The sequence below is a fragment of the Lepisosteus oculatus genome, chromosome 14, assembly GCF_040954835.1.
Source record: "Lepisosteus oculatus isolate fLepOcu1 chromosome 14, fLepOcu1.hap2, whole genome shotgun sequence".
Lineage (NCBI taxonomy): Eukaryota > Metazoa > Chordata > Actinopteri > Semionotiformes > Lepisosteidae > Lepisosteus > Lepisosteus oculatus.
This window is the reverse complement of record NC_090709.1, coordinates 40,031,914-40,054,562: the sequence shown is the minus strand read 5'-3', so window position 1 is coordinate 40,054,562 and position 22,649 is coordinate 40,031,914. Positions and strand designations below refer to the sequence as shown.

Here is a 22,649-nt window from a genome sequence, read left to right as displayed (position 1 = left end):
CAGCAGCAGCAATTGTGCACCGACAGCTTCGCCACTCGAGTCTTTTCACGACAAATTGCCGACACGGGTGGAGGAATGCTGGCTCTCCAACGCTGCACAATTAATCGCAATTATGTCCCTGTTTCCACACGTAAACTGGAAGCGAAAACGGAACCCAATTTGTTCCTCACGGTAGAAATGCATGCATTGTACACCCAGTATAACCGAACAAATGTCATATAATTACATCACGAATTTCCAGCCCCAAAATCACACGGTTCAATGAGAAAAAAAATATATAAACATGTGAAATTAAGATAGTCAATTCAAATAGTTGGTTATTTTATGATTAAGTATATAAGCTGTTTATTACTGTATAAAATTCGCTACAGCATACAACATTCGTCGTGAACAACTGACCTACAGTACCTCTTTAGGCTAGCGTTGGGTAGGCTAAACATTGCTTTTCTTAAACTTCAGTCCTGTTTAACATTTCATTCATATTTGTGTTATTTTCCGCTTAACGCGCGGAGAGTCTCGTTTTTCTGATTTTACAGACACAAAATTCCTCTTCAGCAGATTTCGTCTGTTGAATCCGAAGCCCGTTAAACCGACGGTTTACTGTGAAAACTGCTCACCCGCCCTGAGGGTTTCTATTTTGATCGAGAAAGGTACCGAACTGTTATCGAAATGAACATTTTGATGACTGGTTAACTGCGGAAGACCTTTCACAAAAGCCCTGCACATGTCTTAACTGGGAAAATACTCTGTTTAATTGTTTCATCTCGGGTTGAGCCAAACACGGAAGACTGCTGCCCCACCGCCGGTATCAACAGACCTGTTTCAGAAAACTCCTGGGGAAAAGCTCGTGTAAAGTCAGTAACCGAGACGCGCCGTTGTCCTCTTGCCCGCCTGCCCGGTTCGGGCGCGGCCGATGTCCGAGTAGGTGCAGGACTCCGGGCTCTGGACCGGACTTCTCCTGCTGCGGTTCGGCGCGGCTCGGATGTCCAGGGTGGCGTACTGGACCTCTGTCTCCTCGTCCTGGGAAAAGCCAACACGAAGCTCACCGGACAGCTGAGCACGGCTCCGGGCTTCGAACTGCGGCAACTTTCGATACGCACGCTTTAATGACTCTTTACTGTCATTTAACGAACAGCTGACAGCAACTTCTCAAACGGGAGCGCAGACTGCTGGCTTGCACTCACTTCACTGACAGGAAAAGGGCCAGCGGGCTCGGTTCCGAGGTCAAAACAATCCTCGCCTACCGGGGGCACCGTGTTCGGCGCGCAGTAGCGAGTCCCTGGTATCGCACAGTACTACTGTAGCCCTCCAGCGTCCAGTACTGAGCAAACACATATATCAATCACAATAAAAGACTGAATCCTTAACCGTACCTTTCTCAACAGACGGAATATTTAGATGGTTTCGGTTCCATTGGACTCTCTGCTCTGTTTTCCACTGTGTTCTACAGTACGTACCAGAACACATTTTTTTTTCTGGCACATGTCCTGGCCATGTTCTAGCACATGTTCCTGGAGTGTGTTGTTCTATAGAGTATGTCATGGAAATGTACTTCGGCATGTTGTGGGAATGATATTTGCTCCGAGAGAGACAGGGTACCTGCTGGCGGTCCTGCTCTCCTCTCCTGCTCCTCCTGCTCTGCGGGGGGTCTGTAGTGTGTCTGGCCCCTGGGTTGGCAGAGAAGGAAGAAACAGACACCTGCTGTCACACACTGCTGCGATCAGGCAGGAGCAGCACAAGGAGACAGACTAGACTCAGTCAGGGAATCATGATTCCCTTTGGGATCAATAAAGTCTTATCTATCTATCTAGGTAGTCTGCACTGTCTGCTATACACCACAATTTATAACAGGACAATAGTTCTATGAAAAAGACAGCAGTGCAGAGTTTAATCAGAAATAAACACTGCAGATTGTTCATATTGTCCCCAGACGTGTGAGCTAGTGTACATGTGTACTTGTAAAGGTATTTAATCAAGTCTGGACACCCCCTGCTGTTTATCACCTATACATGTATAAGGGAATCATCTACCTGACTAAAGGTAAGCACTGAGCAAAGTTATTATATCAACAAATACTGTCGCTGTCTCACTGAGCACTGTCGCTGTCTCACTGAGCACTGCCACCATATTACTGAGCACTGTCGCTGTCTCACTGAGCACTGCTGCTGTCTCACTGAGCACTGCCACCATATTACTGAGCACTGCTGCTGTCTCACTGAGCACTGTCGCTGTTTAACTGAGCACTGCCACCATATTACTGAGCACTGTCTCTGTCTCACTGAGCACTGCCACCATAATACTGAGCACTGTCGCTGTCTCACTGAGCACTGTCGCTGTCTCACTGAGCACTGTCACCATATTACTGAGCACTGTCGCTGTCTCACTGAGCACTGCCACCATATTACTGAGCACTGTCGCTGTCTCACTGAGCACTGCCACCATATTACTGAGCACTGCTGCTGTCTCACTGAGCACTGTCACCATATTACTGAGCACTGTCGCTGTCTCACTGAGCACTGTCACCTGTCGCTGTCTCATTGAGCACTGCCACCATATTACTGAGCACTGCTGCTGTCTCACTGAGCACTGTCGCTGTTTAACTGAGCACTGCCACCATATTACTGAGCACTGCTGCTGTCTCACTGAGAACTGTCGCTGTCTCACTGAGCACTGCCACCATATTACTGAGCACTGTCGCTGTCTCACTGAGCACTGCCACCATATTACTGAGCACTGCTGCTGTCTCACTGAGCACTGCTACAATATTACTGAGCACTGTCATTATCACAGGTTTCCTGGCAGTCCAGATTGGCCTGTACGTCGTGTCTGTATGTGACTCCCCTTATCACACTAGAAGCAGGAAGAAGCGCTTCAGGCATGAGGCAGCGACTGTATCCGACACCATCAATATCATCTTGCCTTTCCGGTGACAGAGGCAGCAGACGCAGGCGGAGGAGACCAGGGCCGAGAGCAGGGCGCAGACTGGAGGGACCCACACCAGCAGGGTACAGCACTCACGATGGGGTTCAGTCCTACAGGTGGCATTTTCAGACGTGTTGTTCAGTTGCTCTGGCGCTACAACAAAAATGTTGTAAAGATCAGAAGATTGCTAGAAGACTGCAGATTATTATCACCATTCCATCCATCTCTTATCAAAGAGCCCCTTGTTGTCACAGTAAAACCCAGAACCTCTCCTGGAAACCCTGGGCTCAAGACAGGGCAGAGACAGAGAGAACAGGACTGTTCTCCTGGTACACAGGACACCAGAGCCAGTCCATCACAGGACGTCACTACACCAGAACTTCAGAACAGTTACAAGCTGTCCTGACAGGAAACAGGAACAGTCCATCACAGGACACACACACACACTCACACACCCTGGACAGGACACCAGTCCATCACAGGACACACACACACACCCTGGACAGGACACCAGTCCATCACAGGACACACACACACACTCACACACCCTGGACAGGACACCAGTCCATCACAGGACACACACACACACTCACACACCCTGGACAGGACACCAGTCCATCACAGGACACACACACACACACTCACACACCCTGGGACAGGACACCAGTCCATCACAGGACACACACACACACTCCCACACCCTGGACAGGACACCAGTCCATCACAGGACACACACACACACACACACACACACACACACACACACACACACACACACACTCACACTCACACTCACACTCTGGACAGGACACTTAACAAAACTGTTCTCACCTCCTCCATGGAGCCTCAGCCTGGTGCCTTTTCCGATGTGAATCTCTCCTCTGTCTCTGGTGGCGCAGTAGTACAGCCCCTGGTCTGTCTCTGTGACCCCCTCAATCCTCAGACTGGAGGAGTTAGTGGAGGGGTTCAGCACCAGGCTGAAGCGAGAGTCCGGTCTATTCTTGTAGTCAAAAGGCTCAGTCTGCTGCTCCACGTGGTTCTTACTGGCTAAAATCCTCAGAGCCAGGGTCTCGTTACGCTGCAGAAACCAGGTGGTCTCGTGTTGGAGCTCGAGGTCACAGGGCAGGGTGACTGTGTCCCCCAGACTGACTGCTCCAGAGACCACAGCCCACACAGCAGCGCCTGCAGAGAATTCGGAAAGGACTTTATGCTGGTTTGGAAAGCATAGGAAATCATACTGCATCATCGTAAGGCCTATTGGAGACTTTTTACATTCAGAATTAAAACAGTTTTCAAATTATAGCAAGTTGTGTTCCTATTGAAAATTGCACAGCTACTTACAACGGCTAGTCGGTAATTATTAGTTGAACAAAGTCTGGCACTTTGCAAATACTGTAAGTAGACAGTATGGCTTTTGGGGTCTGAAGCAGGAGGTGTCAGAAAAGTTACCGCAGGGATAACTGGCCAAGCGTTCATAGCGACGTCGCTCTTCGATCCTTCGATGTCGGCTCTTCCGATCATTGTGAAGCAGAATTCACCACCAAGCGCTGGATTGTTCACTAATAGCGAACGTGAGCTGGGTTTAGACCGCCGTGAGACAGGTTAGTTTCGCCCTACTGATGATGTGTTGTTGAGAGTAGCGGGGCACCCCGAGCGAGTAAGCACAGAGTATGTTCATGTTAGTATTTCCGTACAGTGTAGTTAGATCTTCTGTTGCAGTCAAGCGGGGTCTGTTTTTGTACTTGAGCAATACTGTGGTAATTGTAATTAAGCTCGACAAACGGGGTTGCTTTGGAAATGTGAACACACACACACAGATACAGACACACACGGTCTCTCAGCCCCTGTCCGCCGTCCAGCTCTGAACACCCGCACGAAATTTCATCTTTCCTCCTGTTCCGACTCCTTTATCAGTTCAACTGGGTGTAATTTTTATTACCCACCTTAGCAATTCTATTCGATGCCTTTATTTCTATTTTAATATGAAAATGTAGTTTTATACATTCGGCTTGAAAAACATGGATTGGTTGTACTAATGTCAGATCGGTGATAATAAATGTCATTTCTTCATGGATCGTGAGGACTGTAAAAACATCTCCTGAGAACAGGCAATCATGTCTTGAAAAACACTAGTCTTAGCAAAATAAAATAATAATAATAATAATAATAATAATAATAATAATAATAATAATAATAGTTTCAAAATGACGAAGCAGTTTATTTTTATCCTAAAATAAAGGATAAAATAAACTGGATTGTTAATTATAACTTTAAAGTTGATATCGCGTTGGAAAAGCAAAATACGTTTTTTTTTATTATTAATTCAAGAGCAACATGCGCCAACCGAAATCTTGAACTTAAATTGAACTAAAATTGCTTATTTCGCGCTCCTGACATTTTGACTGGGTCGTCTTATTAATTACATAGATCATAGCAGGTTGCAATAAAGGAAGAAAGGAAGAAAAAGCGAGTTACCCACAGGGTAAGAGCAGTAGAGTCTGTGCCTCCATGTCACGGCGCTGTGTCGTGTGTCTGGTGGGCGATAGAACTGGAAGAGTTTCTAACTTCCCACTTCGTGTACCTGTGTCGCGCTGTTATTGGCGAGGGGCCACTAAGATTGTATCAGGTGACCAAGAGACAAGTGATCTCTTCTCACACCAGGGCAGCTCTCTTTTTTACAATGTATTGTGAGAAAATCAATAGCACACTGCATTGTGACGGCCCAAATTAGCCGTAAATACACTACGTGATTCCTTTTTCTTGTGTTCCTGATGCTGATGCTCGGGTAAGGACGTCATTTTTTGAGTCGACTTAGTTGTTTCTTGTACTTGCCAGTGTAGTAGAACTTTATAACTGAATTCAATACCTTCACAATAGCTTCATTCCATTCATTATACGAAATGCTAAACAGTGGCCCCTTAGGTCGCTTTTGGTGATCACTGAACATTCAAAATGAAGTAATTCTTTCACGTGTGATTGTGCGGGGAGAGACTGTGAGGAGCGATCACTCTCACCTTTGAAGAATTAAGACTAAAAAATGTTTCTGTGTTGTTCAGCGCCAGCCGAGGCTCGAAAATAAAACACGGTCATTGTTGAACCTTCAGAAACGGATCAATATTTCCGCCGCCCCGCCTTTCTCCTTATTCCAGTAAGTACTGGTGCCGCTGGTGTGATACCGAGGAAATACTGCATTTCCAGTTGCGACATTCTGCAAAATAATATTGTAATGCTTCGGGGTTCACGTCGGCCCCCCACCCTCGGGGACTCGAACCCGGGTCTCCGGCGTCACACAGCAGGGAACCAGCTTCTTGAGTCAAAAGACAGTCTCCCGTCAGCCCAGCGGCTGTGGCCCTGCTATTACAGGGGAGGGCGGTGACGTCACCGCGCTGGTAAGCCGGCTCGCACAACCCGCAATGGTGACCGTATGCGTTGCACTATCTCGAACCCCTGACCCACCTCAGGGAGCTCAAGGGGTTTAAAAATGTTTTAAAAACATTAAAACATTTTAGCGTCCCCCCACAGATCCCGGCCCAGCTCAGGAGCGACAGCTGCAAGATCAGTGTGACGTCCAGCCCAGGAAAACACCCGAGCCGCGCAGGCGCGTTGGAAGAACGGTTTTCTCTCGTTTTTTTAAAAATGATTTTTGTTTTTTAATTAAACGTATAGAATTTACAAATACAACTACAACCAGAGGATCAGAAACAGGTAGAAGAGAAAAAAAAAACAATAGAAAAAAAAGCCTTTAACCACCAGAGGTAATGTTGAAAATCATGTGATCAAATTGTATTTTTTTTACATAGATCATGTTTTCCTTGCTTGATTATTTCTCATTTATATAATTTAAATAGTGTTTCAACACGCATGCGTTTCCTGTATAAAATAAAACCCAGCGCTCACTTTTAAAAAAAACGCTTTTCTTTTTACAGCATTTCGAAAACCTATTCCTGAAAAAGACATACACAAAAGCAGATAACTAACTCTAAGATTGTCTAAATCATTGAGTTTTTCAAGAACCAGAGCTATAACAGTCCTTAATACACAACTACAGCATTCCAAACCAACACTAAACAAACACTAGTATATACTGCTCTAACAAATAAAACCAAACATAATCATCAACTCCTTATCTGCGCCTCTGCGCTCAGCACCGCCCCCCGGACGGGGAAGTCCTCGGTTTCACTGTCCCAGAAGGAGTCCGGACCAGTTCGGGCGACAGCAGGATTTCAAGTACTGGAAATTAGAGAATAATAAAAAGAAGAAGAAAAACTCGGGTTGATGAATTTAAAGTAAAGGGGAGTTTTCTCGTTTTTCTCGGCGAAACAAGCCATACAGCTTTATACACATGTACAGTTCTGGAGAGTGTGACACAGAAGGTGAGTTATTTAATTATAATAATAATAATAATAATATTTCCTTTCTCGCGCTGTTCTGGGCTGACGTGAGAATAGTCCCTGCATATTCGTTTTGGTTTTGGGAAAGTAGCTATATTTTTTTAGATGTACTTCGCTCCTTTTGGTTGAACGGGCGCTGTAAATTGTACAAAACTTTCAGTTTCACTTTGACTTACTTTCCTGTTCGTAGCACGACTCGCCATTTTACAACGACACCATCAGTTAATCGCGGTTGATCGTTTCACTAAATTGTTTTCAAATGTGATATATCACAAATTCGGTTTTAAGGGACAATAAAAAACGTCCTGTAATTATTTATGTAAAATTATACGCAGCTAACTAAACTAAACAGTAAGGGCATAAGGTTACAAATGAAAAGTGGTCATAAGCTAACTACCAGAGTTAGCAAGTTGATCCCAGAATCTCACCCGGCTGTGTCTTGATGGTATCAGCTTCAACAGCAGGGCCGGGCAGCTTGTTCCCCACCCCCACCCCCCTCTGTGTACAGTAGAGCCTCCTGTCCTGACTGGAGGAGCTCACCCAGCTGTGTCTGGAGAGAAGCCAGGGTATCGGCTTCAACCACAGGGCTGGGCAGCTTGTTCCCCACTCCCACTACCCTCTGTGTACAGAAGAGCCTCCTGTCCTGACTGGAGGAGCTCATCCAGCCTGTTCCCCACCCCCACCCCCCTCTGTGTACAGAAGAGCCTCCTGTCCTGACTGGAGGAGCTCACCCAGCTGTGTCTGGAGAGAAGCCAGGGTATCGGCTTCAACCACAGGGCTGGGCAGCCTGTTCCCCACCCCCACCCCCCTCTGTGTACAGAAGAGCCTCCTGTCCTGACTGGAGGAGCTCACCCAGCTGTGTCTGGAGAGAAGCCAGGGTATCGGCTTCAACAGCAGGGCCGGGCAGCTTGTTCCCCACCCCCACCCCCCTCTGTGTACAGTAGAGCCTCCTGTCCTGACTGGAGGAGCTCACCCAGCTGTGTCTGGAGAGAAGCCAGGGTATCGGCTTCAACAGCAGGGCCGGGCAGCTTGTTCCCCACCCCCACCCCCCTCTGTGTACAGAAGAGCCTCACACTTCTTAATCCCTCAACACTTGCAGTTGTTTCCTCGTGTTCTTCATTCACTGCTATGCTTGGGGTTTATCAGAATTTCTATCAAAACACCTTCTGTGAAACTGAAGACACTTGGTTTCTTGAATCTGTGTATGACATTTCCTTTAGACCTGGATTTAATATTTTACTATTAATTATCCAACACAAATAAAGAACTAAATAATTCACAGTAACAAAGAGAAGTTATAGATGTAAAAAAAATCAGTAGGTTCCATAATACTCTCAGGTTATTATGATGGATAATTAATCAATCTACACTGCCTGCAGTAATGGTGATTTGCAGGCCTACTTCAGTGTCATGTATTTACTGTGGATAATCGTGGCAGGCCCATTAAAATGGAGTTCAGTAGGATCAGATGTTTCAGTTGCTGTCCCCCACTCCCGGGGTGTCACCCTGTGCACCCCGAGGTCCGTGAGAGGTCTGAAGGCTCAGGTTACAGTACAGCACACAGCCCTGAGATTCACTTATTCCACACCAGCGGCCCCGATGGATATATTGTATAAGATATTAAATATTATAAAATGTAACACTGTCTATAGGTAACAGAAAAAATGCATCACACAGAAACCCATCATTTAACAGAAGTCAGTGTTTTTATATCACGTTTGAAGACAGGCTTCAGGCAGTGAAGCACTGAACTCTAAAACAGCTCTGTGTTCTAGGGTCTGGCTGGACGATGTGGAGGGTGTTGACTCTGCTCTGTGTCTCCTGCTGTACTCGGGGTAAGTAGAGTCACACAGAGCTGAGAGCTCAGGTCTCAAGGCCTGTGTGTGTGTGTGTGTGTGTGTGTATCTAGTTGTGTTGCTGTGTCTCTCTCTCTCTAGTGTGCGTCTGTGAGGGGGTGTCTAGTTGTGTTGCTGTGTCTCTCTCTCCAGTGTGCATCTGTGAGGGTGTGTATGTGTGTATAATGCTGTATTGTGTCTCTGTCTCCTCAGCGCTCCCACTATCGGTGCGTCTGGGTGACTCGGTCACTCTGCCCTGTGATGGGACCAGGGCTACTGGAATCCCTGAGGAGCAGCTCAGAATCAGTTGGCAGACTCCTCACAGACCAGTGCTTGATGTCTCCAGTGGGAAACAGTATCCTGGCCCTGACTATAAGGGCAGAGCTGAGGTGTCCAGAGAGAAGATCAGACAGGGGAACTTCTCTCTCACCCTCCACAACACAAAGTTCTCAGATGAAGACTACTACGAGTGTTATTACAGAGGGAACCATGATCAACTGCAGTTTCTCGATGACGTTCGACTCACTGTGACAGGTAACACATTCCAATACTTATCTTTAATAACACGAATCACCTTTTGAACATACAGGCTCACGTCATACAATAAATCTTGAAACCACAGCTCACATTTTTGTGAGGCCGTGAGGATGAGGATGAGGCTGCCCGACAGTTTGCCCCACTGCACCCAGTCCTCATCAATCCAATTAAACATCCTGTTTGAGCCCCGAAACAGCACTGGACCAGTGCTCTGGTCTTAAGGTACCCGAGACATTGCTGCTCCCAGCTCTGCTCTTGGAGATCTGTAGAAACCCCAAACCTGTCGATTGGACCACAGTATAGCACAGTGCCCCTGCAAATTCATTCATTCCACTGCCGATACAGGAACAACAAACTTTAAACAACCACTTCCAGTTTAGTTACATTTTTTTTTCTTAAAGATATTCTAAAAAAATCAAACAGTAATCTTATACAGCATTGCACACTGTCCCTTCATCACTTCCTGAATCAGTTACTGAAACGGTTTTATGTGGTTACACAACTCGCAAACAAGAGAGAGACATGTGTGCTCATCTAGTTCATTTAAGGTGCACAGTGGTCAGCATTGCTGGGGCTCTGGGTTTGATTCCAGATCTGTATTTCAGAAAACAGAATTCCACCTGCTTGGCCTGCAGGACTTTGAAGATTTAAACATTTAGACCTGCAGATATCTTTCCTGGATGTGCAGGGAAACAAGACCGATCACATAAATCGTATATTCTGAGGTACAGATAATGTCAACAAATGTTCCATCCAGTTGTAGGCACCAACTCCATGGGTACTGTGTGCTCATGCGCCCTGAAAACATTGATTACATTACTGCTAAACAGGAGCACATTTGAACTTTGTACATAATAGGGAGGTACCATAGTTAATTAGCAAAGTCCTAACATGTCCCTGGCCTCCCTAATGGAATTATTAATCAGTTGATTGTTATTTTAACAAATGATCAATTATAGGCAACTGAAGTGTGAGTCTCTGCAGGACAGCACTTGCCAAACAAGAAAACCCAATATTTCAAAAAGGAATAGAGTTGTAATTCAGAAAACTTGCCCCTTTAAAAAAAAAAAACAAATCCTGGTTTCAGCACCTAATTTGTCTTTTAACATGATGAGAAAGCAGTCATCCTACGAGCGAAACGATGGCAAAGGATGTTGAGGTTTCGTTAATCCGACTAGATTTAGAGCCCAATAATTCGAAAGGCCACAGCCTCCTCTATATCCAACCTCTTCTATCCTTGTCCTCTGGGATGTGACCCTCTTCTCTGTTCTGTGAAGCGAGATGAAATTCATGGTGACTCCGTCTGTCTCTTTCAGGTCGGACAGAGAACCGCAGTGCAGTGTCTGGAGGAGATCTCTCAGTCCCTGTGTTTGATGATGAGGTGGAGGTGCTGTTTCACAACACTGTGGTTTATCTAAAGAGCTCAGACACCCAACAAGATCGTGTCTCAGTGTGGGAGGGATACCTGATCATACACAGAGTCACACAGGCTGATCAGGGCATCTACACTGTGAGAGACAGGAGAACCAAGAGGACCATCAGTGTCATCACTGTCACTGTCGTCGAAGGTGAGGAGAGCTACTACACTCTCATTTCTCCTGTTCCTCAGCTTTGAGCTCTTAAATTACAACGGAGACAGAGTTGAACAGAGTATATCAAATAAAGTCAGGGTCTCGTCTACAGCCGAGAATAGAAATGTTATATTGGGGTGTTGAAAGATTTGAGGTTGACTCAAAATCTTAGGTGCAACAGAGAGATATTGAATACAGTTCAGAGAAGGACTCTCATCGATTTTAATCCAAAACTCTACCGTCTCTGTATGTCCAGAATTAGGCCCCTTTCCTGTCAGAACTAAAACACATGACTAGTGATAACGAACAATATAGAAATATCCTTTAACCAAATACAGTAACATGACTTTTAAGCTGCATTCAGCATCCTGGGGTTTGGAAAGGCTCTTCATAAATAAGATTTAGTGGTAGTAGCAGTAGTAGTCCCATGTTTGTGAAATGTAAACTCCAAACATCACTAATCAGTCCAATTTTGGTTATTGACTCTTAGAACAGAATTCAGAAAGATGTTCAGCTTCTCAACTTCTGCTAGCTGATCTGCTAGATCTTCAAGAACTTGAAACTATTTCCTCCTTTTACACTCATATCTTGAAATAAAGTGAAAACAGAAAATAATCAATTTATCTTTCTTCTGTTCATATTTAGTGTCAGACAACGCAGACAAACAAAATCTACATCATGGTGATAAAGGTAATTTTTCATTTTTTCCCCCAATTTAAGCCTTATTGCAAAATTAGGTACTGGTTTGTAAAAGGGTTTCCTTCCAGTCCAGTAGACCAGTCCTGTTACAATAGGAGCTCCAGTCCCAGTGCAGTAGAACAGTCTGTTACAATAGGAGCTCCAGTCCCAGTCCAGTAGAACAGTCTGTTACAATAGGAGCTCCAGTCCCAGTGCAGTAGAACAGTCCTGTTACAATAGGAGCTCCAGTCCCAGTGCAGTAGAACAGTCTGTTACAATAGGAGCTCCAGTCCCAGTCCAGTAGACCAGTCTGTTACAATAGGAGCTCCAGTCCCAGTGCAGTAGAACAGTCTGTTACAATAGGAGCTCCAGTCCCAGTGCAGTAGACCAGTCTGTTACTGTTGCTGTGTTTCCCTGCAGGCTGTGACCAGGGAGCCAGGTCTACTGGTGTGAGAGCAGGTGTCCTGGGAGCTGCAGTAGTTCTGGCAGCAGCAGGATTTGGGATCTGGTAGTGTATGAGGAGGAGGAAGTGGCAGTATGGATCATCACTAGGAGGACACAAGGATGAGGGAGCCCCAGAGTCTGATCCTCTTCATACTACAGCACCAGGACCATCTGACCCCAATGTGGACACTGCCCAGCACACAGACCCTCCAGTTCTGGGAGAGAGGAGCAGTGTGAGTTATTACACTGAGGACAGACAGGAATCCAGAGACTCGGGGCTCCTGAAGGGACTCATTCCTGCTCAGTGTGTCTGTCAGACTCCGTCAGCTCTGTCACTGGTACTGCAGCCCAGTTCACACAGGGAACCCACCCAGAACCCGGGCCATTCTGTGCTCTTTAACTGAGAACATAAATGTGTTTTTGTACTGTACTGCTTTGGCCTTATAAAGTTCATTTAATATATTTAGCAAGTGTCTTTAGTCAGTCAGAAAAGCTCCTAATTCAATCCCGGATGTATTGAAATAAACATCTTCAATATATAGAGAACATGTATTAGAATTCATATTAATTAAATACAGTTATTTTATAACGATCATCACGCACAGTTACACCCCTGAAACATCCGGTGGTGGTTATGTTAATTGCAGACTTATATTAAAAAAGAGACAAATACTGATATTTGTTTTAAAGAAAAATATGTTATGTTAAGCTTGAGCCCCATCGAAAACAATACTAAAATATCGTTTGTAATAAATTTAATTATTATAACGGCACGTGGTCTGGGAAGAATCCTATGTTTGAGCATTTTGAAATGGATGTAAACGACTATTTCTACAGTAATAGGTTTATTCCATGCTGAAAGTGGCGCGGACGTCATCTTTATATAATTTGTTAAAACTTTTTTCATGATGTGAATGTATTTTGTTATATGTACCCCTGACGATGTTTTGAAATGTTATATGGACTCTTGCTTGTATTGTACTTTTTGTTATTGTTTATGCATAAATATATATATTTTTAAGTGTTTTCGGTGGTGTTCGGATACTCACTGCTCACGCCGGTCAGCCGCCTCCGAGGTTCAACTTCAGCGCCTCAAACACACCCGTCTGTTGAAAACCCGGCTACTTCATGGCCCACGGCGAGGTCAGACCCCAGTTAAGAGTCTTCAGGTCTCAGCTGAGCAGGAGACTCTCGTTGTTAATATTATTAATTATAACGTGTCTATGAACACATGATCTATGAGCACCGGCGAGGGATTGTGACGTCAAAGGAGTCTGGCGAACACAAGGGGGCGGAGCTAATGGGCTTTTCGGTGCCCGATTGGACTACTTTTGTTTACGTAATCAGCGCAGCGCCAGTGACCGAAGTCAACAAGAAGTAGTGGCAAGTATTAATCTCAGGTAACCAGTGGTTATAAATGTAATATTAACCCATCATAGCAATTAACGGCCCCCTTATGATGACCTCCATACCTAACGTAGGCTTTCCCAAGACCTATTGAATAAATGAATTCATTTATTCAATAGGTCTAATAAATGGTTTAACAATATTGGATTTTAATGTGATCTTTGACCACAGACTGACACCTGTGAAAGCTGAAGGATTCAGCACGGCCTTAGACTCTACTTTGTACGATTAATGTACTTACACAGCATAGGAAAGTAAAATGTCCCAAACAAGTGGCTGTACAGACGAGCCCCCTGTCTGTCCTGACTGGAGGAGCTCACCCAGCTGTGTCTGGAGAGGAGCCAGGGTATCGGCTTCAACCACAGGGCTGGGCAGCTTGTTCCCCACCCCCACCCCCCTCTGTGTACAGAAGAGCCTCCTGTCCTGACTGGAGGAGCTCACCCAGCTGTGTCTGGAGAGGAGCCAGGGTATCGGCTTCAACCACAGGGCTGGGCAGCCTGTTCCCCACCCCCACCCCCCTCTGTGTACAGAAGAGCCTCCTGTCCTGACTGGAGGAGCTCACCCAGCTGTGTCTGGAGAGAAGCCCGGGTATCGGCATCAACAACAGGGCTGAGCAGCTTGTTCCCCACCCCCACCCCCCTCTGTGCAAAGAAGAGCCCTTCATTTCACTTTTCATTGACCTGTGTGTTAATTTCAAAAGTGTCTGTTCCTCTGAGCCCCCTGTTACCAGTTTTAAACTGGAGCAGGAACGGACAGCCCTGCTGTAAGGAAAACCAGTTTCCTGTTGCAGTGGTGTTGTTGGGCCAGTAGGTGGCTCTCTACGCCAAGCAACACCGATGGACTGACGAGCTGGGTTGTCCCGTCAGTAAGAGTGCTCATGACTTGAGAGATTTGTGAGTGGCAACAGTAGACGCCAGTATCTTGCTTTTATTTTTGAGACAAGTGCCTAAAAAATAAATAAATTACAATGTAGAAAATAAGGCAGATGGGACAAATATAGGCAGTCCAGAGTTCACATCTCATTTGCTAACTCAATTCACAGTACTGTACTCTCAGCTCTTACAGGTGATGCTCTGATTTACTGCAAACTGGTGTGTGTGAGTGTGTGTGTGTGTGAATGTGTGTGTGCATTTGTGAGTCTGTGTGCATTGTGCATATGTGAACTTGTGTGTTTGTTCATTTGTGTGTGCGTTTATGAGTGTGTGTGTGAGAATATGAGTCTGTGCATTAGTGTGTGCAAGTGTTCGAGTGTGTGTGTGTGCACTTGCGAGTGTATGGGAGTGTGTGTGTGTGTTGCCACTATCTGCGTCACCTGCAGGGCTGACAGAGCTGAGCTACTGCACAGGATACAGGCTGTGGCTTCCTGTCAGTGCACAAGTACATCACGCAGGGGGTCTGCAAAGCACCTCCGTGTGCTGTGTTGAATTCGCTTCTCATTTCGGTTTGCTGGCAAATGTAGACAGTCCACACATCAACAGCTTCCAAACTACTGCATTCCCGGTGTGGACAAATATCGCAGAACAATCAGGTTAAGTCTGACTGAATCTCCTGATTCAAGCGATATCTGTGTCCAGAGGGCTGGGATCTTTCCCTAACAGTAACATTAAAATTAATAAACACAGTGCAAGAGGAAGACACTGCAGGTGAAATTACAAATTTAATGATGACAAGAAGAAGATCTGAAGTTGTGTGACATAAATTAAATACATTTTGAACAACCACTGAACATTCATTCAAAAATTATTGAATAGTCATCCAATTTTTTTTCAATTTCCGGGTTGACAAGGACCAAGAGTCTATCCCAGCAAGCAACAGGCACAAGGCAGGGTACACCCTGGACAGGACAGCAGTCCATCACTCACACTCACACTCACACTCACACTCACACTCACACTCACACTCACACTCACACACCCTGGACAGGACAGCAGTCCATCACACACACACTCACACTCACACTCACACTCACACTCACACTCACACTCACACTCACACTCACACTCACACTCACACTCACACTCACACACCCTGGACAGGACAGCAGTCCATCACTCACACTCACACTCACACTCACACTCACACTCACACTCACACTCACACTCACACTCACACTCACACACCCTGGACAGGACACCAGCCCATCACAAGACACACACACGCACTCACACACCCTGGACAGGACACCAGTCCATCACAGGACACACACACACTCACACACCCTTGACAGGACAGCAGTCCATCACTCACACTCACACTCACACACCCTGGACAGGACAGCAGTCCATCACACACACTCACACTCACACTCACACTCACACTCACACTCACACTCACACTCACACTCACACACCCTGGACAGGACACCAGTCCATCACAAGACACACACACGCACTCACACACCCTGGACAGGACACCAGTCCATCACAGGACACACACACACCCTGGACAGAACACCAGTCCATCACAGGACACTGACCAGGGAGGAACATGCAGACTCCTGCACCACCAGCTCGTCCAAGCTTTGGACAGCACTTTAAACAACACGTTTTCCTTCAGATCTTTCGGTCCATTTCCCCTCCACTGCCCAGCACAAACAAGATACGGATTAGGAAACACAAATGAGCCGGAAACAAGACAAGCCAATGAAGCTGGGACGTACAAGCGCGTTGGGCTGCATTTCCCCTCAGATCTGCAGGTGTGCCTGGTCCACCCGCGGGGGAGCATCAAGAGCAGATCAGTGAGGTCGGGCAGGGCGCGACCACTCTTCTATTCATATCCCCCCGAAGCCCCAGCCTCAGAGAGCTTCCTGTGAAACAGCACAGCGGGCGCGGGCAGGCAGAGAGGCGGGAGGAGAGGGGGAAGACAAGCGCCGCTTCACCCTGACAGGTTCCGGGCTCGCGGCCGGGGGAGAAGATCGCTCCGCCCGATTCCGGCCTCTCGGTCCCCGGCCGGCCTCATGATCTCGTACACGTCCTGCTGCCGTCCCTTCCCCTGGGGACACACACACAGAGGCTGGGCTCAGGAGACGAGCGAGGAAGACGCGTCTCGTGCCTCTGCAGGGGACTCGCGCCCTGAGCCTTATTTCCAGGGCATCGGAGTCTTGCTTTTATTTTCCGGGCCAGTGGCTGCTGCCGGAGGAGGTGTGAGTGGGGCCAGCAGGGGGCGCTCTCACCCAGCTCCCAGCCCCACTGGAGCCCAGCAGGGGGCGCTCTCACCCAGCTCACAGCCTCCTGGAGCCCAGCAGGAGGAGCCTGGCCAGTACCTGGAGGGGAGACTCCTGGGAGAGGTGTGAGTGGGGCCAGCAGGGGGCGCTCTCACCCAGCTCACAGCCCACTGGAGCCCAGCAGGGGGAGCCTGGCCAGTACCTGGAGGGGAGACTCCTGGGAGAGGTGTGAGTGGGGCCAGCAGGGGGCGCTCTCACCCAGCTCACAGCCCCACTGGAGCCCAGCAGGGGGAGCCTGGCCTGTACCTGGAGGGGAGACTCCTGGGAGAGGTGTGAGTGGGGCCAGCAGGGGGCGCTCTCACCCAGCTCACAGCCCCACTGGAGCCCAGCAGGTGTGAGCCTGGCCAGTACCTGGAGGGGAGACTCCTGGGAGAGGTGTGAGTGGGGCCAGCAGGGGGCGCTCTCACCCTGCGGTCTGTGTGGGTCCTGATGCCCCAGTATAGTGACGGGGGACACTGGACTGTAAACAGGCGCCGTCCTTCGGATGAGACGTCAAACCGAGGTCCTGACTCTCTGTGCTCATTAACAATCCCGGGGTGTCTCTCGAGAAGAGTAGGGGTGTTACCCCAGTGTCCTGCCCCAATTACCCCCCTGGTCTTGACCCATCATGGCCTCCTAATCACCCCCCTCTCTGAACTGGCTCCATCCCCCTGAGAGCTGCTGTGTGTGAGAGGACTGGAGCATCATCCAGGTGGGGGTACACACTGGTGGGGGTAGAGGGGATCCCCATGACCTGGGAAGAGCCCGGAGTGGAGGGTCCAGAGAAGAGCTCTAGACGTGCGAGGAGCTATTAATTATTATGATATTAATAATGGTGCTGTGTCACACAACCATTCAGCTTCGATGCCAGGCTGTGATCTGATGGAAGAACGTGCTGTTTACAGGTGAGGACGTGTGAAACAGCTTCGTCAGCTTCCAAATGTGCGCTGGAATCATGTCAAACGGACCCTGTTCGAATGGCACCTGTATTCCGCTAGCTGTGACAAAACCTGAAGGCACGATACCTGCGCCACGCCTCGGTGTCCTTTTCTGTCCTGCCGCCGGCCTGGTGAGAAAAACAGACTCTCAGAAGACGGGAGAGAGAGATCCCTCCATTCCTCTCTCTGCGCTGTACACACAGTTACCCCTCTCTTCCACCCAGACTGTCTCGGCTGTGTGTGAAACACTGATCTCACTCTCACTGTCACTATCACACTGATCTCACTGTCATTGTCACTGTCACACTGATCTCACTCTCACACTGATCTCACTGTCAGTGTCACACTGATCTCACTCTCACGCTGATCTCACTGTCAGTGTCACACTGATCTCACTCTCACACTGATCTCACTGTCAGTGTCAGTGTCACACTGATCTCACTGTCAGTGTCACACTGATCTCACTCTCACGCTGATTTCACTGTCAGTGTCAGTGTCACACTGATCTCACTCTCACACTGATCTCACTGTCAGTGTCACACTGATCTCACTCTCACACTGATCTCACTGTCAGTGTCAGTGTCACACTGATCTCACTGTCAGTGTCACACTGATCTCACTCTCACGCTGATCTCACTGTCAGTGTCAGTGTCACACTGATCTCACTGTCAGTGTCACACTGATCTCACTCTCACGCTGATCTCACTGTCAGTGTCACACTGATCTCACTGTCACTGTCAGTGTCTCACACTGATCTCACTCTCACTGTCAGTATCTCACTCTGATCTCACTCTCCCTGTCAGTGTCAGTGTCACACTGATCTCACTCTCCCTGTCAGTGTCAGTGTCTCACACTGATCTCACTCTCACTGTCTCACACTGATCTCACTCTCCCTGTCAGTGTCAGTGTCACACTGATCTCACTCTCCCTGTCAGTGTCAGTGTCAGTGTCTCACACTGATCTCACTCTCAGTGTCTCACACTGATCTCACTCTCCCTGTCAGTGTCAGTGTCAGTGTCTCACACTGATCTCACTCTCACTGTCTCACACTGATCTCTCACTGTCTGCTCTCACTCCTGCTGTGCTCTGCCCTCAGTCTAGATGCAGGTATCTGAAGTATTGCATACAGTGACATACCTGGTCTGTAAAAGAGACAGAAGATGCAGCATGATGTCAGCAGGGTGGACAGAGGGGGAGTCACGACCAGGATGGTCAGGCATGGCCAGTCGATTCCAGACGGTCTGGTGATGTTCGGACATTCAGCCTTTGATAATAATTCTAAGAATTATACCAGTCAGAGGGATAATGGTTGGATATAATAATGCATCCTATTTTTTTTTAATTGCGTAACACTGACTTATAAAAAAAAGGCCGTTGTTCAGTCATTAATGTTCTCATTATTTTCCCCTCTACAGTGCCTTGCACAAGTGTTCAGACCCCCTTGGCAGCGTATTTCAGCTTTTTATTTGCCTTGAGAATACTTTCTAACGTCAAACAACGTCACATTAAAATAATTCATGTCGAGTTTCAGTGCTTAGAAATATCGCAGAGAAGGCGGGGTGTGTAATTCAGTCAAATGAGAGAATTGGTCAAGGGGCTGAACACTATTACAAGGCCCTGTATATACAGGCTACTGCATGGCCTGAAATGTGCAAAGGTTCCTGCCTCCGTAGCAAATAGGTAGAAAGGGTCTGTTCTCACCTCTATTTCTATCACCCACATGGATCCTGGTGCCTTTTCCGATGTGAATCTCTCCTCTGTCTCTGGTGGCGCAATAGTACAGCCCCTGGTCTGTCTCTGTGACCCCCTCAATCCTCAGACTGGAGGAGTTAGTGGAGGGGTTCAGCACCAGGCTGAAGCGAGAGTCCGGTCTCCTCACGTAGCTGAAGGGGCGCATCTGGATTTGTCCTGGGTTTTTATTGGCTAAAACCCCCACAGACAGGGTCCCGTTCTGAAGCATGAACCAGGTGGTCTCGTGTTGGAGTCTGAGGTCACAGGGCAGGGTGACGGTGTCCCCGAGTCCGACTCTCAGCACGGTTTCTCCAGAGACACTGCAGCCCCACGCTCCAGCGCCTGCAGAGACGATATAAGGAAAAAGGAAAATGACGTTGTATTATCTCACACAATCCCAAGACAGACACGGCGCCTGACCTGAAATTCAGCTTCGGAAGAGGGGAATTATCAATCCCGGAGTCAATGAGCAAATACCTGTAAACTACCTGACCGGCCTAAAATATTTACATAAAACATCCAGTGTTGATGTCAGAAAATCCATTACTATCCTGTGACGGAAAATCTAGGGCCTTTTCTCCACCTTTTCTGACATTTTTAATTAATCTACGGCGTATCAAGTGGTTTATGTGCATTACAGACACAATTTTAATCGCATAAGCAGGAGATAAAGATGTCGATGTCTCTCACGGCATCTCTTTGCCACCACGGTGCATGACAAGCTTTGGAAACTTCACAAAAAGAAAAAGGCTTCTTAGCTTTTCACTGGTCCCTGCCTAAGGCCTTGCAAGGCATTTGCGGCAGGTATAGAATTAAAGAATTCAGACAACAAAATCAGGTTTTGGTTTCAAGAAAATTCTCTTAACTGTGGGGCTGCATGATTCGAGTATTCAGGTCAGTCTCATCTCATACTGTAAGTGATAAGAGCTCGTTAATGACCAAGCCTCGTTAATAATAATACGAGATCAATACTGCAATGATCACAAAGGAGAGGAACCATTTGGTGCGTCTAGCCAGTTTAGTAGTTTAAAGCTAATTGATCTGACGATGTCATGCGTTCTCTGTGTCCAGTAGAGCCTCCTGTCCTGACTGGAGGAGCTCACCCAGCTGTGTCTGGAGAGGAGCCAGGGTATCGGCTTCAACCACAGGGCTGGGCAGCCTGTTCCCCACCCCCACCCCCCTCTGTGTACAGAAGAGCCTCCTGTCCTGACTGGAGGAGCTCACCCAGCTGTGTCTGGAGAGAAGCCAGGGTATCGGCTTCAACCACAGGGCTGGGCAGCTTGTTCCACACCCCCACCCCCCTCTGTGTACAGCAGAGCCTCCTGTACCTCCAAGCTCAGTTCTTTACTCCTCAAAATAATTCAGTTCCTCGAATGCAGCTACCAAAGTACCACACGCCACTTGACCAGAGCCATGGATCAATCACAATCGGTACCAGAACAACAGAAAGCAACTTAATTTTTTTTTGTTTTGTTCTGCCAGTAAAAGGAGAAAAAGAAAAGCCCCCAACCACTACTGTCCCACTTCACAAGGCGAAAGCAAGATCTCTGTCTGGCAAAGCACAACATTTAACAGCTGGAAGATCACAACAGAAGCCGAAGCTATGGGTACTCACAGCTGAGGAAGAAGAGAGAAGCCTTTATGTAAAGCGTCGCCATTTGAGCTGCTGTCGAGTGGGAGAAACGCGAACTGAAAGCTGGTGACACTGCTCAGGTAAGAGAGCTGGGGTTTTTTTGGTTTTTTTTTGGTTTTAGTTGACGGGGGTGGGCGGTTCAACTGTCACTGCGGTCACTGCTGAGGCTGAGGCCAGTTCACCCCCCACTGACTGGACTGGTCTCTCAGTGTCCACTTAGTCCAGTTCTGTACAGTGACTGGACTGGTCTCAGTGTCCACTGTGTCCAGGCCTGTAACCTCACTGACTGGACTGGTCTCTCAGTGTCCACTGAGTCCAGGTCTGTACAGTGACTGGACTGGTCTCAGTTTCCACAGTCTTCAAACCTGTAGGACCTGAGACACAGTGGACACTGAGACCAGTCCAGTCACTGTACAGGCCTGGACACAGTGGACACTGAGACCAGTCCATTCAGTGGGGTTACAGGTCTGGACTCAGTGGACACTGAGAGATCAGTCCAGTCAGTGGGGTTACAGACCGGGACTCAGTGGACACTGAGACCAGTCCAGTCACTGTACAGACCTGGACACAGTGGACACTCAGAGACCAGTCCAGTCACTGTACAGACCTGGACACAGTGGACACTGAGACCATTTACAGTAGGTCCATAGCTAACACAGTATTTGACAGAAATCAAAAAAGGAAAATCTGTAAAACAATCGGACTTTAAAAAAAAAAGGAAATCAAACTTAATAGTTAGTTCAAATACATATTAACTGAAGCTCCGGAAAAGCTCTTCAAGTGTGTCTGTGCGCTCCTCTTTCAAACCCACATCTGATAAGAGATTTTTTTTAAACTATTTACATAGTATATGTGGAAAGCTAGACTACATTCCGGTTAAACTGTACATTCCGCGTACTGGATTGTGTTTATGTCCATCACCTAAACTGTACCTTAAGGAATAACACCAACGAGAGTTATTCTGAGATCTGAACCTTGTCTTTCTTACCGGTACAGTGGATCAGAAATGCATACGCGTTTCTTCTGCAAGCTTCAGAGGTGTCTATATCCGCGGTAGATCAACACGAACATTGCTGAAAGTCAACGTATAATCGGCAAATGTGCAAACACTGAACAGAGGCACTGTTGTGTGAATTCCCAAAGACGCATTTCCTCATAAAACATCTGCAAACTAATCCGTCGTTTTCCTTACAGCGCGTCGCAGACGCTGACACGCAGTGGATCTGCACACCCTCCACCTAGCGTTCACGACAGGTACTGTCTCGCCCGCCCCCCCGGCGACACCCATAAGCAGAGAGATTTAACATTTTAAATGTTAATGTATCCTTCAGAGTAGTCTTGGGCCCCTGGGTAGCAGAAT

The 22,649-nt window shown here is 47.4% G+C and overlaps 3 protein-coding genes across 4 annotated transcripts; 1 reads left to right on the top strand and 2 right to left on the bottom strand.

The window, feature by feature from the left end:
* Nucleotides 1-313: 313 nt before the first annotated feature.
* Nucleotides 314-5,924, bottom strand: LOC138242406 (uncharacterized). The gene is made up of 5 exons (XM_069197876.1): nt 5,402-5,924; nt 3,754-4,104; nt 2,920-3,075; nt 1,600-1,667; nt 314-1,020 (listed from the first exon to the last, which is right to left on the bottom strand). The coding sequence occupies exons 1-5, from the start codon at nt 5,430-5,432 to the stop codon at nt 856-858; spliced, it is 771 nt and encodes a 256-aa protein (XP_069053977.1). The 5' UTR covers nt 5,433-5,924; the 3' UTR covers nt 314-855.
* A 952-nt stretch (nt 5,925-6,876) lies between these two features.
* On the top strand, nt 6,877-12,924 carry LOC138242405 (uncharacterized). Of its 2 annotated transcripts, XM_069197874.1 has the most exons (6): nt 6,877-7,295; nt 9,089-9,148; nt 9,362-9,682; nt 11,002-11,253; nt 11,902-11,946; nt 12,355-12,924. In XM_069197874.1, exons 1-6 carry the CDS (start codon nt 7,265-7,267, stop codon nt 12,444-12,446), a joined length of 801 nt encoding a protein of 266 aa, XP_069053975.1. In that variant the 5' UTR covers nt 6,877-7,264; the 3' UTR covers nt 12,447-12,924. The 2 variants fall into 2 exon arrangements, with proteins under 2 accessions (XP_069053975.1, XP_069053976.1); XM_069197875.1 differs by lacking the exons at nt 11,902-11,946; nt 12,355-12,924 and adding an exon at nt 11,747-11,871.
* Nucleotides 12,925-15,423: 2,499 nt separating this feature from the next.
* Nucleotides 15,424-21,324, bottom strand: LOC107076048 (uncharacterized). Its single transcript, XM_069198671.1, has 5 exons — nt 21,272-21,324; nt 19,627-19,998; nt 19,063-19,203; nt 18,013-18,053; nt 15,424-16,776 (listed from the first exon to the last, which is right to left on the bottom strand). Exons 1-5 carry the CDS (start codon nt 21,312-21,314, stop codon nt 16,660-16,662), a joined length of 714 nt encoding a protein of 237 aa, XP_069054772.1. The 5' UTR covers nt 21,315-21,324; the 3' UTR covers nt 15,424-16,659.
* Between the last annotated feature and the right edge of the window lie 1,325 nt (nt 21,325-22,649).